Below are 15,756 nucleotides of genomic sequence, written 5' to 3'. Positions count from 1 at the left end.
CTTTCTTAGTAAAGTGTTTGGGGAACTGTGCGAAAAAATAAAGTTTTAATTTATTGTTAGCTGTTATATTTTCTACATTTGCATCTTCAACAAAGTCATCGTCAATTTCATCAACGTCACTCAATAATTCTTCTAATGCTGTTCTCTCTGAAGTTGTTTCTGTTGAAATGTTATTATTCTTGAATACAAGAAATGTCTGCACAACTGCGGGATATTCATTAATTGATTTTTTATGTAATCGATTACTAAAATAAAGCGAACTTATGAAACGATCAGAGGCATTCGGCTCTTATGAAAACATCATGTAAATTTTCGACTCCTGATCTTTTCCTAGCATGATGGGTTCGACTTTTTTTTCAAGTTTTTGTGCTGGCATTCGGCTGCTTCTTCGGCTAGTATTCCAAGTGGTGCTGGAGATTGGATCACTATATCTCCTGCATGAGCGAGTACTTTATGCACTGTAGCAGGAATTTTATACAAAGTATATAATTGTAGATATAGATGATACGTTTCTTTGCAATATGTGTCTAGTATTTCGAGGTTGATCGGTTCTTGGCAGTTTATTACAATCAAAATGTTTCAAAATCTTTCTATAAGTTCCACGTTGATATCCAAAACGCTACTCAGCAATTGAGGATTTGAGAATTCTCGTCGGCAAACGTTTCCAGTTGTCTGGTTCCTGATCCACCCGCTCTTGGTTGATCCACCCTGACACCAAACGCGGCATACAGTTTATTCTGAATGTTGTTTTTCCTTTTTTTGTACTTTTCTTTAAAAGCTTTCGTTACTTGCTATTTTTTTTAAAACCCACTCTGTATGATATCCCAAGTAACATTTTAAGTTTTATGAAATACTACAAAGCTACTATAAAACAACATTCATAAAACCCTGCTCAAGACTGCTTTGCCATTGATGCATCCACCAAAACCTCATTGATGCTAGAATTTTTCTAGTTGGCCCACTCTGGAAAAGGTTCTGAAGGGTATATTTTCGAAGCTCTTCAAGATTGATTTACTGCAAAATGGTTGTACGATAAACGCATTGAGATCCATTTCAAAACCGTTTTTGAGCTACAATAAAAGCTATTTAGCAACAATTAAAACCATTATTCGAGCCATTTACCCTAGCTGCTTGCTAAGTTCACTAGAAAAACAACAATCAAGATAAAAAAGGATTCATAAATACCATCCGATCTAATCAAAATAATTAAAATAAAAACTGATCGTTTAAAAATCATGCCAAATTTCAAAAATTATAAAATAGTTCTCATTAAGTTGTCTAGTTTAAGGTGTCATATAAAATTTGATGTGAAATGTACGTGAAAACATCGAAAAACTTGAGTCCGCCCACGGAAAACATCGATTTTACTAATTATTTAACATTAAGGATTTTTTTTTTCTTCAGATGGATCATTAAGCTTAGTCGAGATTTTTATTTCTCATGATTTTTACATTCTAAATATTTTCTTATTGCTAAATTAACTAAAATAAAGTTATATCCAAGGAAATATAGATTGAAAATCGAAGATTGTAAAAAACAAACAAAATAATTTTAATATGGCGCAGGCATAAAAGTTGATTTTCATGGGCCATTTGTAAAAAAGATATTTTGCTTTCAAGAAATCCTTAACAAATTCATAAAGTTTTATCTAAAGCCACTTTGCTTGATCCTAACCCGTTCAGATTTATGGCAGCATTTATAGCGGCAATGTTGCCTACAAAATTTTGGATCGGAAACCAAGTAGCGTTCGCTAACTGACAGTTTCAGTGGTTTGCTGTCGGTACTGACGCATCTTCATCCATTCGCAAGGTCTGGAGAAGGCTGGTCTGTTGTCAGACTGTTTTGACAATGTTTTATGAATTTGAGGACCACGCTCACTTCACTCTTCTCCACCAGATGCTCAGTCGTTAATGGTACCCGTTCCGCCGGACGTACTGGTTCTTTTAAAGAACTTAATTTTACTGACATCGACTTACCTTCGGTCGTTAGCATCGCTTGAATTTTTCCTCCAACTTCGTTTATCTTTCGAGATATCCTTGATGGTTTTTATTTACTATGAGGATCCATCCTTAATGTTCAATTTGTAAACAGAGGAGATTTTATGATACAATTTTAAAAGCCTAAAAGGCAGCAATATATGCATTTTACTCTCATTTAAAACCGAATGTCTCCGCATGCAAAGGAGACATTCCATAGTATAGTGCATCTTTTTCTGGAATACTACCTTTTTCAAGATTCTGAAAAAAAAAATGCTATTAGCTTTTTACGAAATAAAAGTTTGTAGTCATGTATACCTCTATACTGGTCATAATATTTGGAGTAGCTTTACAGATTGGACAGTTCTGCATGGATGCTGTATCTGTGATGTAATTGAGAACTTTTCCATCTATCATACTCATCTCGAAATCAAAATCAATCAAAACATTTTTATAGGAACTAATTTACTTATTTCCTTTTCTATACTTGTCTTTGTGTCGTGGACTTATTGTTTAGATTCTTTAACAAACTCTAACATTATTGGTCTACAACATCCTATACTCTGTGGTGTTAAATTATACCAAAATATTTGTTTTTGATCGTTAGGGAAAAATAGTTGAATTGGAGTTGTTGTTACCGAAAATACATCGGAATCGTCTTGCTGATTTGCAGATGAGAACGTTTGATGATATTGTGAGCAGGTATGGAAAATCATTTACATTCATTTGCCTTTAACTTTTTTCATCCACAGCATTCTGCAAAATGATGTTTTGAGCTTTAGTAGGTTTTGTTATTAGCTAAAACTTTTGTCTGTAACTCAAATTTGTATCTCTTATGCATCACGATTTAGACCAGGCAGAACTTGTTACTGTTTTTCAGTGAATGTAAAAGTCATTCCCTGAAAAACAGTAGTGGCTTCTGCTCGCTCTGGTTCGTCATGCATAAGAGATACGGATTTGAGTTGTTAACAAAAGTTGTAGGTAATAGCATAACCTACACAATTTCCATACATTGTTTTGAGGAATTATGTTGATAAAAAAAATTAGGGGCAAATTTTCCATGCCTGATTGTGAGTATCCAGTTGATCCGTCCATGCCCAACTACTCAGAAGCACTAAGTCTAAGTCAAGAGCAAATTTCAATTATGTCGTAAGTAACATTCGCACCAATCCGAGAAAAATAAAGTTTTGTTTTGATGACCGAAAAGTTATTCCTGTTTCCAATTAAACACATATATTATCATAGTGATAGCAATGTTTAACATATTTAGCAGGGTTTTAATCATACAAATGCAAATCGCTAGCTTTCATGCTAAAAATACTGGTTTTTGAGTCAAAAGTTATTATACGTCGTTTGGTGGCCCCTATTGTCACTTAAAAGTCAAAATGTATTTACCAGGATATTCGGGAGAATTATCAATTACGTCTCCTTACGTGCAGCCCATTCATCATTTTAGGACCACCGAAATCATCGTAGCAACAAACAGTTCGATTTATTCACTTTAATAATGAGAAAGCGAAACGACGAACGTACACTTTTCATGGGTTTCTCAGCGCTGTTACTGAAGGCAAACGGCATCTCCATAGAAATCTGGTAACATCGAAAACTATTTTGATCGGAAGGTGATTACGTCATAAAGCAATTTGACTGGTAAATAAATTTAAAAATGGAATGTGATCCTATATTCGGACAGTATATAGTGTAATAGCAGGAGCATCGATTGACACTGATAGCTCGACTTTGTTTACCTTTGTTACTTTCGACGTAATGAAAATTTGCTCTTGAAGTATTCAAGATCATTGTCATTGAGGTATCGTTGAATTTCTGAGCTTACCACTTTTAAAATTCTTTCCGCTGTATGCTGCATAAGCGATTGTAATTTAACCTTTAAAAAAGAAAATCAAAACGTTTATTATTGCTTAATTCAATATCAATGCATTATTACTCACTTCCGGAGTGCTTTGAGATTTGAGCGTAATTGCATTTGTAAACAAACACGTCAATCGCCGATTTATCGTGAATAAAAGCGCAATCTCGGAAACTAATAACACTATCACGTAGAGAAATGATTTCTCTATCATTTGTTATAGTTTGTTTACGAGATTGAGCTTTAATTCGCGAGAAATTCGCAATTGACGTATTTGTTTACAAAAGCAATTACGCCTAAAATCTCAAATCACGCCGGACTCGTATTTTTGTTGACGTTTTTTTCAATGCACTCTACCGGAGAAGAGCAGATCATTTTCATAGTTTGTATCACTTCAGGCATAACATTTGATAACGGCACAAAAGCATTTGTAAGCAAACTTTCTAAGGCCCTTTACACGCGAACCAAAGCACGCTCAGGCATTTTCTATCGAATCCACTTTCGAATCCACATCGAATTGTTTTGATGGCCGTCCCATCCCGATTAAGTTGAAGGTTCTGATTCGATTTCCACGAATATTTCCATGTTAAACTGCGCGTCAAGAAAATCCTTATTAACAAACTCAAAACGCTCATTGTGTCTGTTAGCCTTTTTCCATAGATGTCGGAATTTTATGTCAAGATTTTTTAATTTTTGCTTCAGCTGCAGTTGTTTGTTTTTATTCACTCGGAAGTTTTCGCAGATGTTCTCAAATGCCTTTTCAATTCTTTGAGTTAACTGCCCTAACTAATAATTTTTATCGGTTCTCCATATTATCTTTGAATAATCACCTCTCTTCTAACATGCTTCATATGAATCACTTCATGCTTTATATGCATGTAGGTACGTACGGTGTATTTCTATCGATACCTAGGACGTGTGGAATAGTGTTTCACTGTATGAATCATAATACCAATTCTGTTTTTGAACATATCTCGATATCGACGGCAGAACCGAGTTGAAAGAATAATGTTGTTTTTGGTACCGGAAGCTTTATTACTAACATGCGCTGGGCAAGCGCTCTATTATATCTGATCTTTTCAACTGTGGTACAACATCATTGTTTATCAACTTGGACGTAAATTTCAGTAAATAATAGGTTTTTTCCCGTACATGCTTTAACGCTTCCGCTGTATGTTGCAGTAAAATAAGAATCTGGTAAAACCTAATAAAGTAAGTTAAAAACATGAATTTTACACATTTTGGACTTACTAATTTTGGTTTTCCCTGGCTATTTTAGAGTATCTTACAGCAACAGCAGAAAAAAGGTACAGGAACAGACCTTATGTTTACCCGAGTTCAAGCTGCCGAATATTTGATTTATCACTAATTATAATTGTTAAGTCAAATATATTCAATCTAGTCATAAGTTCATTTTTTATGCGGAGCTAATTTTTTTTTCACGTCATTCTAGGTACTCTAAACATAATCGTGGATGTTGTCCCGACTGTAAACTATTACAACCTTTTTTTGTATTGAACATTCAAGCTGAAAAAAACTTTTTTTTTTTCGTTGGCCTATATTGCATGCTTTTTCTTATTGTTTATAAAAAAATATATACCATTTGAAAGCTTAAGATTTCAACCTTTCAGTTACATCTTATTCCTAAGCACTAAATTGTTTCAGTTAAGAGAAATTAAATTTCAAATATATGACTGCTTTTCACAAAAAATGGCGGGTGACTATCTCTATTATCTGTATCGCAGTAATAGAGTCTTTTTTGAGAATTCTTTTTGTGGAATTGTATGCATCAAATAGTCTTCTTTCGATAGCAGGTTACAGAATCCAAATCGAAATAAGTCGGTCTTCTTCTTATTGGCCACCTGAATCCCCATAGTGCAATGAAACATAACATTTTTTTTTTTATTATTATGGTCACTTTAACACTCTTGGGTCATTTGTGATGTGTCCAGGGATGAAATTTAAACTCGTGACATTGGCGTGAGAGGTTTGTATGTTAACCACTATGAGGGCCGTCTCTAGCAGGTCAATTTAATGTCAGCCGTCTGATGATGACTTAATTACTCTAATGGAATTCTTGAGGTACACAGAAAATTGTTTGTATTTGTTGCAAAAGTAATAACAGGCAATGTAATTATTTTGAATACAATACTTACCTAAATTCCATTACTTTACTATTTCAAAAACGGTAAGTAAATATGCATGCATGACAGTTTTGGTTTTTCTACATCGCATGCGAACCAAGTTGTGAACAAAGCGTAAGCGCAATCAATTTGACCGAATTTTGAAGATAACACTTACTACACACTACATTTTGGAAATGTATACTTCTCTAATAGGAAATGTTCCGCTCAGACCCAAAAACATTCCATACTGCATGATGTACTTTGTATTTAGTTCCACCGCGTCCGGGGAACCGATACGAACATATCAGTTGCTAAATGCGAGAATCCGACAATAAGGGAAAAGCAATGATTTGTCACCGGACGAAGTTCAAACCATTCCCAAGAGAAACAATTTCACTAATGACCGTTAAACACAATCGCGCCGGTTTTCAATGTCCAATTGCGATTGCACTTTCACGGTAAAGCCTCTCATGATCTATTCAAACAATACAAAGTATTTGCTCTAATTCTAGAGCCTTCCCGTGTGCTGAGCACTAAAACTCAAACAATGTATCATTTGCGACAATCGTGGTTCAAACACTGCTACTGGCGTCATTTCCACATACTGATGATAGCAGCCAGCCTTGACTCAAATTACTAATTAGCATTCTACTGTCCCCTTTTCCACAGAACGAGCCATTCGTGGAGGATATGATTCCACCTCCACCGCCTCCCCTCAACCGGCGACCTTCCTATGGCTACAGTTGCATCATTCAACCGCTGACTAACGAGCCTGGCCACGGGCAGCAACATCAGCCGCAGCCACCAGCCGGCCTCGCTAATGATCTGACCTCGACGGTCAACGGCAACAATGGCATCATTAATAATTATCCCTCAAATCAGCCGGACTTGTTCAATTTCGCATCGACGGGTGGACCGACTGTCGGTCCCCAGCAACTTCAGCAGCCAAACGGTCCCAGTTCCACGCTAAAATCGACGCTGAAAAATAAATCAGGCACCAGAACGCTGACCAATGCTGACACTGCCAACATCACCGGCACCGACGTCAACAAAGCCAAGTCCAAGCTCAAGAAGACCGGATCGAACTTTGACATGATGAATAATGGCACATTCATCGACACCGGCAGCGGCGGAGGTGGCGGGGAAAGCACTACTATTCCTATGAAGCAGTTCCCGCCCTACTATTTCGATGATAACTATCTCAATCACGGCTTACATCAACATTTCTACTATCAGAATCCTGACGGGAGCTTTCCTGTCTCTGGTATAACGAATGACACCGAGGGTCAGCTGTACCTGTACCATCATGAACCGGCATCCTACATTCCGAACTATGACACGCTGAATTTACCCTCCAAGTACAACACCATCGGACCATCGGGTGGAAACGGCGGTGGCGACGATGGTGGTGGTGGTGGTGGGGTTGGGGGCGTTGGTCACGTGATTGGCGGGGACTATATCGGAAACACCAAATATCACCACGCTAGCTCATGCAACCTTAATCAGTTTAGTTCGTCGGCGAAGAGTAATCTTATTAGCAGCCATCAGCACCACTTTTCCAACTCGATCAGTAATTTCAACTTTAATCCATCGCAATATTTCGGCACCGGACTGGAACCACCGGGAGCAACGATTATCGGGGGACCGGGCGGCTTAGGGGTGATGGGTGGTGACGGTTTCACCTCGACTATCAGCCTCAACGGGGGAACACCGAACAAGCAGCAGCAACAGCAGCAGCAGCAGCACCCGTGGAAACATAGGCAGTGCCCGAGCCGAGGTTCCAGCAGCACCGGTTCGGGGTCGTCAAGTAAGTAGATTAAACGCAGAGATTTGGCGTTGTGTTTTCCGTGGAACTGGAACCTGCACCTACGGGAATAATGATGATGTTCGGGGTTTATTACGTCCAATGTATTTTCTGGCATTTTCAAGCTACAGTGGATCAACCAACTAGGGGAAAGGGATTTATTGTTGCCTTTTGAATCTGACCATCAAACTGTTGCTAGTAACAGTAGAAGTGTCAGGACTGAAGCAGCTTATCCTCTGATGGAGAGTTAAATGGGGATCAAACAATGGAATCAGATCCATTGACTTTGACTGCCAAACCACTGAGGACGAAAGCTGTATTAGGGAAAAATCACAATGAGATTTTGATTTTGTCAGCACAAAATTTTAGATTTTTGTCGTGTTGCCGAATTCGGATCCACACTGTAGATAACAAGATGACGTCATCACGCAGATTTGAGTTTGATGCCAAAAAACAGACTTGGGTAGCTAATCAAGGCTGCACCGGACAATTTCTGTCGTGGTTTACTTAAATGTGGGATTTTTGATTCAGGAACCGAGTGACGGGCAAGAAGCATATAGAATAAGCTTCTAAAAAGAAGCATCCAGAGAAAGCTTCTTAAGGGGAAGTTCACCACTTCGTAAAAAATTATTACGTTTTGATTTTTCTAAAAATATTGGAAAAATATATCAAAAATCTAAAACAATCGTAATAGTAAAAAAAATTAAACGTAAACTTTCCCAGGAATCTAAGGAAAAAAACTGATTTTCTTGGATTTTTGATAATTTTTTCCAACATTTTTAGAAAAATGAAAACGTGCCGAAAATATTTTTTTTTATTTTCGGGGTTGTAAACTTTCCCTTAAGAAGATTGTTACAGAAGCATCTTTTGGAAGCTTTTTTCAAGACGCTTGCTCGTCGTTCCGCTCCTCTGACTAAAAAATACTCGGGCAGGACAGTAAATCTGAGTAATGAAGCAATTTTCTAAGTTTTATGGATCAAAATTATTAAATGTATGTCCAAAACATAAAAAAAAATATTTTTTTTTTCTTCTGACCTTTCTACCTTTATTTGAAAAAAATATTATTAGGCATTATTTATTCAAGATTCCCCGATAAAAATGACTGTAGTAATCAAAAAATGCAGACTAAAGCATGTTCTTCCAAATCTCCAGTTCTTCTGGCTTCTAATAACTAACTATCTACGGAAGTTTCATCCGAAACTATTTGAAAGATCCTTCAGACTTGACGGGAAAGCTCTTTCAATTTTCTCCGAAAATTTCTCCCATCTTTCCACGGAAGCTAGTTCAAGTTTTATTAAATGATTTTTACGACTCCCACCGGAAGATTCTTCCAGCTTCATCTGCACACTTAGAAAAATTCATGTAAATTTAGGTGCTCTGAGACTGACATATACGAGCGTCAATTTTGACATCAAATTGAGTCATAAGAGACGCGAAATTCAATTCAATCAAACGTAGTTTTCGTCAAGTATTGAACTTTTCAGTCTCGGAGCCCTTAATTTTACATGACATGTGTATAATGAGAGAGAGAGAGAAGGATTAGTAATTTCCATTTAATTCCACTACCTTATTTGCTTATCCTTGACAGATACGCGTATTTCGTCTACAATGTGCAGACTTCTTCAGTGTCTTGTACTAATACTCGACTGGGATTTCCGGGAATGAAAATTTCGATCATCTGTATCCATCAATATCCATCATCATCTAAAGGATTATGTAATATTTTATACTGGGATTTTCGGGAATGAAAATTTCGATCATCTGAACACCCCTCAAATCTCGATTAGAGCCATATTTACGGAGATATATCGATTTAAAGGTTTGGATTACCCACCAGCTGACCAATGTCGAGTATTAGTACAAGACACTGAAGAATTCTGCACATTGTAGACGAAATACGCGTGTCTGTCAAGGATAAGCAAATAAGGTAGTGGAATTAAATGAAAATTACTAATCCTTCCCTCTCTCATTATACAGGTATTCCACTAAGACGCGCATATTCATCAGAATGACATGTGTGTTTACGTCTCATACTTAATGTCAAAGATGGATTCCGTCACGTATGAAATTAGTTATTTCTAAGTGTGTGGAGGTTTATTTACACTTCCTCCAGAAGAGCTTCTGGTTTCCTCCGGAGAATTCTTCCAAGATCACCTGTCAGTTTTTTGGTTCATACTACCTCTAGAAGTTTCTTCTGACTGCTACCGGAAGAATCTTCCAATTAATCCTGGAAGTTTCTTCTAACTTCACCAGAAGTTCTACTAACTTGCCCTAAGTGTCTTCCATAATTCTATGAAAGGTTCTTTAAACTCACTCTGAAAGTTTGCACAGGCCATTTCCAGAAGTATTTTCAGATGCATTCTGTAGAAACTTATGGTTTTTGCGTGTATTTTGAAATTTTAAATATTAAAAGAACCTCCCTAATGAAAAATAAGTGAACCATCCTTGTTAAATATCGCGAACCAATTGCTAGTGACGGTTTAAAATTATATTCAAGTGCATAGTTGAAGATGCTACACACTTAGAAATACCTAATCTTGCACGTAACGGAATCCATCTTTGACATAAAGGATGAGACGTAAACAAACATGTCATGTAGAATTAAGTGCTCGGAGACTGAATAGCTCGTTGCTCAACGAAAAACACGTTTGATTGAGCTGAATTTCTGCTCATTTTAGTAGATTCGTAGATGACATTCCAATCGATTGGCTTGTTTAGAATTAAAATCCATCCGCTATTGACAGATTTATAAGTGGTCTAAACCTGACCACTTTTCGCAACTCGGTCGATTTTGGTTTTTTGAAACTGCACCCCCAATATGTTGCCAAAAGACGTAATCCTACACACTTAGAAATAACAAATATTACACGTGACGGAATCCATCTTTGACATAAAGTATGAGACGTAAACACACATGTCATGTAAAGTTAAGGGCTCTGAAACAGAAAAGTTCAATACTTGACGAAAATTACGTTTGAATGAATTGAATTTCGTGTCTGTTATGACTCAATTTTATGTCAAAAATCGGGTTAGTTGGTTTGTTGTCTTGATTGGAGGAATTATTTTTTTTTATGAATAAATTTAAAGAATTTTTTCTGAATTCAGGCCATTTTTTAAAATCAATTTTATTTGAATTAACTTATGAATATTGTTTCATCATTATTTTATTGGCATGCATCTGGCATTTTCCTCACCATCTCCATACAATTTTTCTCAGAACTAAATTTTCTTCACAACAACTTTCGAAATCTTCTTAAATTACTTCAGAAATTTAGTACTTCCATTCTACTCGCATCAAATTCATCGAACAATATCTTAAGACTTCATTTTAGAATAATTTTGGGATTTTGCGCAGAACTTCTCCTTCCAAAATTATGTAGGAATCCTTCTCTTTTTTAGAAATCAACAAATTCATTACATTTGAATTTTTCTTAAAATTTCAGGCTTGTCCCCAGAATTTTAAAGAAGGTTCTGACTTTTTGTATAACTCTTAAATTTCTTCCAAGTCTTAGAGACTTGACAATTCTGACTTCAAGGTTCACTAAATCTAGGATCACGAAGATTGTTAGAAGTGACAAATTTTGAAGAAAAGCTCTTGTTCAAGACTCTACCTGCACATATTGTAAAGCCACAGAATCATGGGAATCATCTTGAAACGCAAATGTTTTATGATTTATGTTATAACTCACAGACAACTTCACTCTGTTGTGACACGTTTTCTTGTTCCGAGATCTCAAACAATTTTCTCTAAAACGCTCTACAGACTGGAGAGTTATAACATGTTATAACGGTTGTCAAATAATTGTAACACAGAAACCACCATCCATATAGCGCTATAACATGTTATAACTCTGTAATCTGAACGTACTATAAACCTTAACTGTGTCAAGTTCATTTTTTTATAACACCATTTTGTAATTCAATCTCTCATTCCTTACCAATGTCCAGCTAATCCAAACACATAAAGCAATCAACGATAAAGTTAAAACGCTTGCTTCTACTGCCACGATAAGCTCTCTATCTCTTTCTCTGTAATATAGCTTGATCGGAGTTGTAGAACGATTATGATATATTGCTTGCCTGCTTTGTAGCACGGTTGAGGACATACAGGGGATACTCAAAATAGCTACGATAGGCAAATTTTTTATTAACTTTGGTGTGTTGTAAAAGCATTCAACTGGAAAACTAATATAGTTATATGGTTTAGCCACGTAAATAACCATGGTCACCTATTGGACCCCGGTGGCTCCAAGAGCGGTGAATGTGGTCATTGATATATTTAAAGGTTTTGGAAAGCCTATTCATGAAAAAATATGAAGAATGAGTTGTCGCACGGCATGTTTGGTGTAAAAATGCAAATTTCCCTGCCACAGGTTCCCCCGGGGGCATCCCGGAGGTTGCGGGAGTAGCTAATGTGAACAATGATGCATTTAACCCGTAAAGTACCAGGACTAACGAATTTTTTTCAACAAACTCGTTCTCAGCAATGCCTCATCCGATTTTCATAAACTTGGATTTCTATTCAAGGGGAATAGTAGAACAAAACTTTTGTCGTAGGTACCATCGCCTTAGAACCCTCCTCGTTCATGGGAGATGTAAATATGACTGTGTTTTTTTGTACTTTTTTAACCAGTTTGACCAAATGTTTTAAATTTTCACGCGGTTGTCTGGTGCAGCAAATGATATCAGATAGATGAAATATGATTAGTAAGATTGAATTAAGATATTTCCATAACGTATGGCTGCGATATTATCGGTTCCGGGAGTCCCGGAAATCGGTTCTGTAGGACATAGTAGTATCAACAATCAATACGAAACTATCGATTTGAAATTGGCTCACTACTTGACTAGCCTATTGGTCCCAAGCAAACGATTAACGTATCCCATTCTTTTAGGAATTCTAGTACTACACTATGTTTGTTTTGATTCGCTATGAAAGTTTGACAGATAAAATGAGATGTTAGTGGATTTTTCTATGTTTCGAGGGGTGAATCGATTAGCTCGGGACCGAAGATAGTACCAGAGCTGAGCCAAAAAGTTGAGCACGTTTCTTCGGAACCTACTAGTCTTAGAGTTACCTCTATGGTAATATCACAGGCAAAAGTATCAAGCGGCATGTCAAATCATTTTTTTTGTCTAGTTAGTTTATTTGTAAGGCTCAATCGCGTTAGCTTTACGGAGCCGATAATTCATTGTTCTTTGTTTGTAACAAAATTCACTTAATTCTATGTCTAGTAGGAGTTGGGCCGGATACTCGCGGCTTACTCGAGGATAGAGGGGTACATTGTCGAAGGATAGGAAAAGGGGAAAAGCTTGGGAGTAGGGTATCGTTGCCTCATCAGAGCGTCATGTCAAATCATGTCAAATAGGTAGAATCAAGTGAATGAGGATGATTTGAGATGATTTTGGCCAAATTGGCATCCGTTCCGGAACGCGGATCTGTGAATTCCGGTGAACGGTTTGTTCGAATATAATTACATTGAGGCTGTGATATCATATTATGCCAAAATGACAAGCTATGATCAATGAAATCAGATTGTAGAGTATCTGACAACATATGGGCACATTGGCATCGGTTCCGGGAAATTTTTGTAATCTGGTTTTATACCCCACAGTAACATTCACGGTATAATAATCATAATGCATATCCATTCATGTTAGCATGATAAGATAAGGTCAATAAAGAATATTTGTTGTGATTCCTTTGGCATATGGTCACATTGGCATCGGTTCCGGTATTCCGGAATTCCATTTAATAGATTCCGCATTACGATACGGTAAGGGGGGATCTTGTAATCCGGTTATTTAAGCCATAGTCATATTTGACGCAAATGAATCATAGGATATGGCCATGAACGATTATTTCAAATAATTTCACTGTCATATAGACACATTGGCATCTGTTTCAAGGCTAACAGTATCTGGTTCCGTAAATTCTGGATTAGGACTAGAAATGATATATTTGAAACTAATATATCGCGCGGTATGTAAAAGCATGCATGTTCAACCGAGGTGAATATCACCCCAGCAGGCCTGGGTTCAATCCCAGTCGGCGCCGCCGGGATGTTCTGAGGCATAACATCTCTGATCACGCCTTCCTTCGGATGGGAAGTAAAGCCGTTGGTCCCCGGTTCATGAGTTGATGGGTCGATAGTTAGGGTCCAGGTGTGGGAGCTGCCTTCCTGGCTTGTCGGTAGCATTGGTGCTCAGCACGGAAAACAAGATCGACGGAAAAAACAAACCAAAGGAAAAAAATCAAAAACCGAGGTGAATAATATAAGGGGTGATGGATATAATATGTCACACTCTAATGAGATGATTTTGTCATAAGCATTGCATTAGGTATAGGAAAAACGTGACGAAAGGGGGGAGGGGGCTAGTTTTTTCTCAATATAGCGTGACATAATAAATGGATCGTAGTCACCATCCAGGATCTGATCCCTGTTTTCTCTGTAAGTCATTATAAACTAACGGTCCTAGTTACAATATTCCAAAGAGTATGACCATCCGCGATCTAATCCAGGGTCTTCGGAAATCATTCCAGCCGAATACACGAGGCTAAAATATTTCATAAAGCGTAAAAAATCAAATTACCATAGCAAACCCATGTGAATATTACAATGGCAATGATTGAGAAAATTGGGAACACATTCCTTCAAACGGGATCCGATCCAGGTTCTCCGGGAGTAATTTTGAACTAATGGTTCTGGCTGAAATATTCCATGGAGTGCAACATTACAAGCCCAAGTGAATATTACAATTCCAACGTTTCAGCTGGTTACTGGCGTCAGTAAGAAAGTGTCCAGTCGCGGCTTTCATAGGCATCTTTGGATTCATCCTTGCTACAATCAGATGTCGTGATAGGTATATCGCAGAGGAGGTGGATATCTCCGGTTGTTGCGGCATTCTCTCCTTCGTCGGTCAGGGAGTGCACCCACATTCGCTTGGCCTCTACGCTCCACAATATTCTGCTCTGCCATGATCCACTCTTTGCGCTCACCTAATGTTATATTCACAATAGGCAATATACTTCCTGTAGTGATTTGATGTGTCGCACTCTATGGCGCACTGATCCGGAATGATTTGCAGGGAACAACTTTTTCATACAAGCGTTCGTATGGAAAACGATTAATTCCGACTTCCCCAAAGAGGCCTTTAAATCAGATCCCGGAAGGTGGCAGTAATCATCAGGGTCATATTATATTGGCATCGTTATAATATTCAATTGGATTTGCTGTAGTAATTTAACGTGTCACACTCAACCCAAGTAGCACATTTTTTATTTTGAGTATCCCCTGTAGCTTCATCGGAATCGAGAAAAGACATAACAAAAAAAATCCCATCAACACCCGTGTATCATCTTCGACACTACTTTGTGAAGCTGCTTGCCAACAATTTGGTCGTTTCCTTCTACCGACCCGAGCAAGCTATATTGCAAAGGTAGTTTGTCATGAAAAAAATGAAGAAGGTTATACCATTATTGCTTCTTGCTTCCCAATTCTGACATAGCGTTATCAATCGGTTGTTGATCGCTTGTGAATTTGTCATTTTGATATATTTTTGATTATTTGCTTATGACCCATTTAGCCAGATAGCGTTTGGCCTAGCGACCAGTTTTGGGAAAATATTTAAAAAAAAACAAATTTCGCCAATTGATTTTAATTTGTAGACAAAAATCAACAAGCAAACAACTGCAGTTGATGTTGTAAGCTGTGATATCGCAGCTTGAAATATAAAGCTAACAAAACTCATCAGGCGGCGGGTTCGATTCCCGGTCCGGTCGAGGGAATCTTTCGGGATGGAAATTTTATCGACTTCCCTGGGCATAGAGTATCATTGTGCTTGCCACACAATATACGAATTCATGCATTGGTATTGGCATCGAAAGCTCTCAATTAATAACTGTGGAAGTGCATTTAGAACACTATGTTGAGAGCACGAAATAAGATTATATGCACTAAGTAATAAGCTTAAAATGCGAAT

General features: G+C 37.4%; 1 protein-coding gene across 1 annotated transcript in view; it reads left to right on the top strand.

Annotated features, from left to right (window-relative positions):
• The window catches only part of LOC135700887 (uncharacterized), a 139,801-nt gene that overhangs the window by 39,726 nt on the left and 84,319 nt on the right, over positions 1-15,756 (top strand). Inside the window, exon 5 of the mRNA XM_065221545.1 lies at positions 6,639-7,776. Coding sequence (XP_065077617.1) covers positions 6,639-7,776 — 1,138 coding nt within the window. The remainder of the gene's footprint in view (positions 1-6,638; positions 7,777-15,756) is intronic.

Source organism: Ochlerotatus camptorhynchus, unplaced genomic scaffold (assembly GCF_037179485.1).
Source record: "Ochlerotatus camptorhynchus isolate MF236.1 unplaced genomic scaffold, CSIRO-AGI_Acam_v1.1 ptg000144l, whole genome shotgun sequence".
NCBI classification, from domain to species: domain Eukaryota; kingdom Metazoa; phylum Arthropoda; class Insecta; order Diptera; family Culicidae; genus Ochlerotatus; species Ochlerotatus camptorhynchus.
This window is presented reverse-complemented; position numbering and strand designations above follow the sequence as displayed.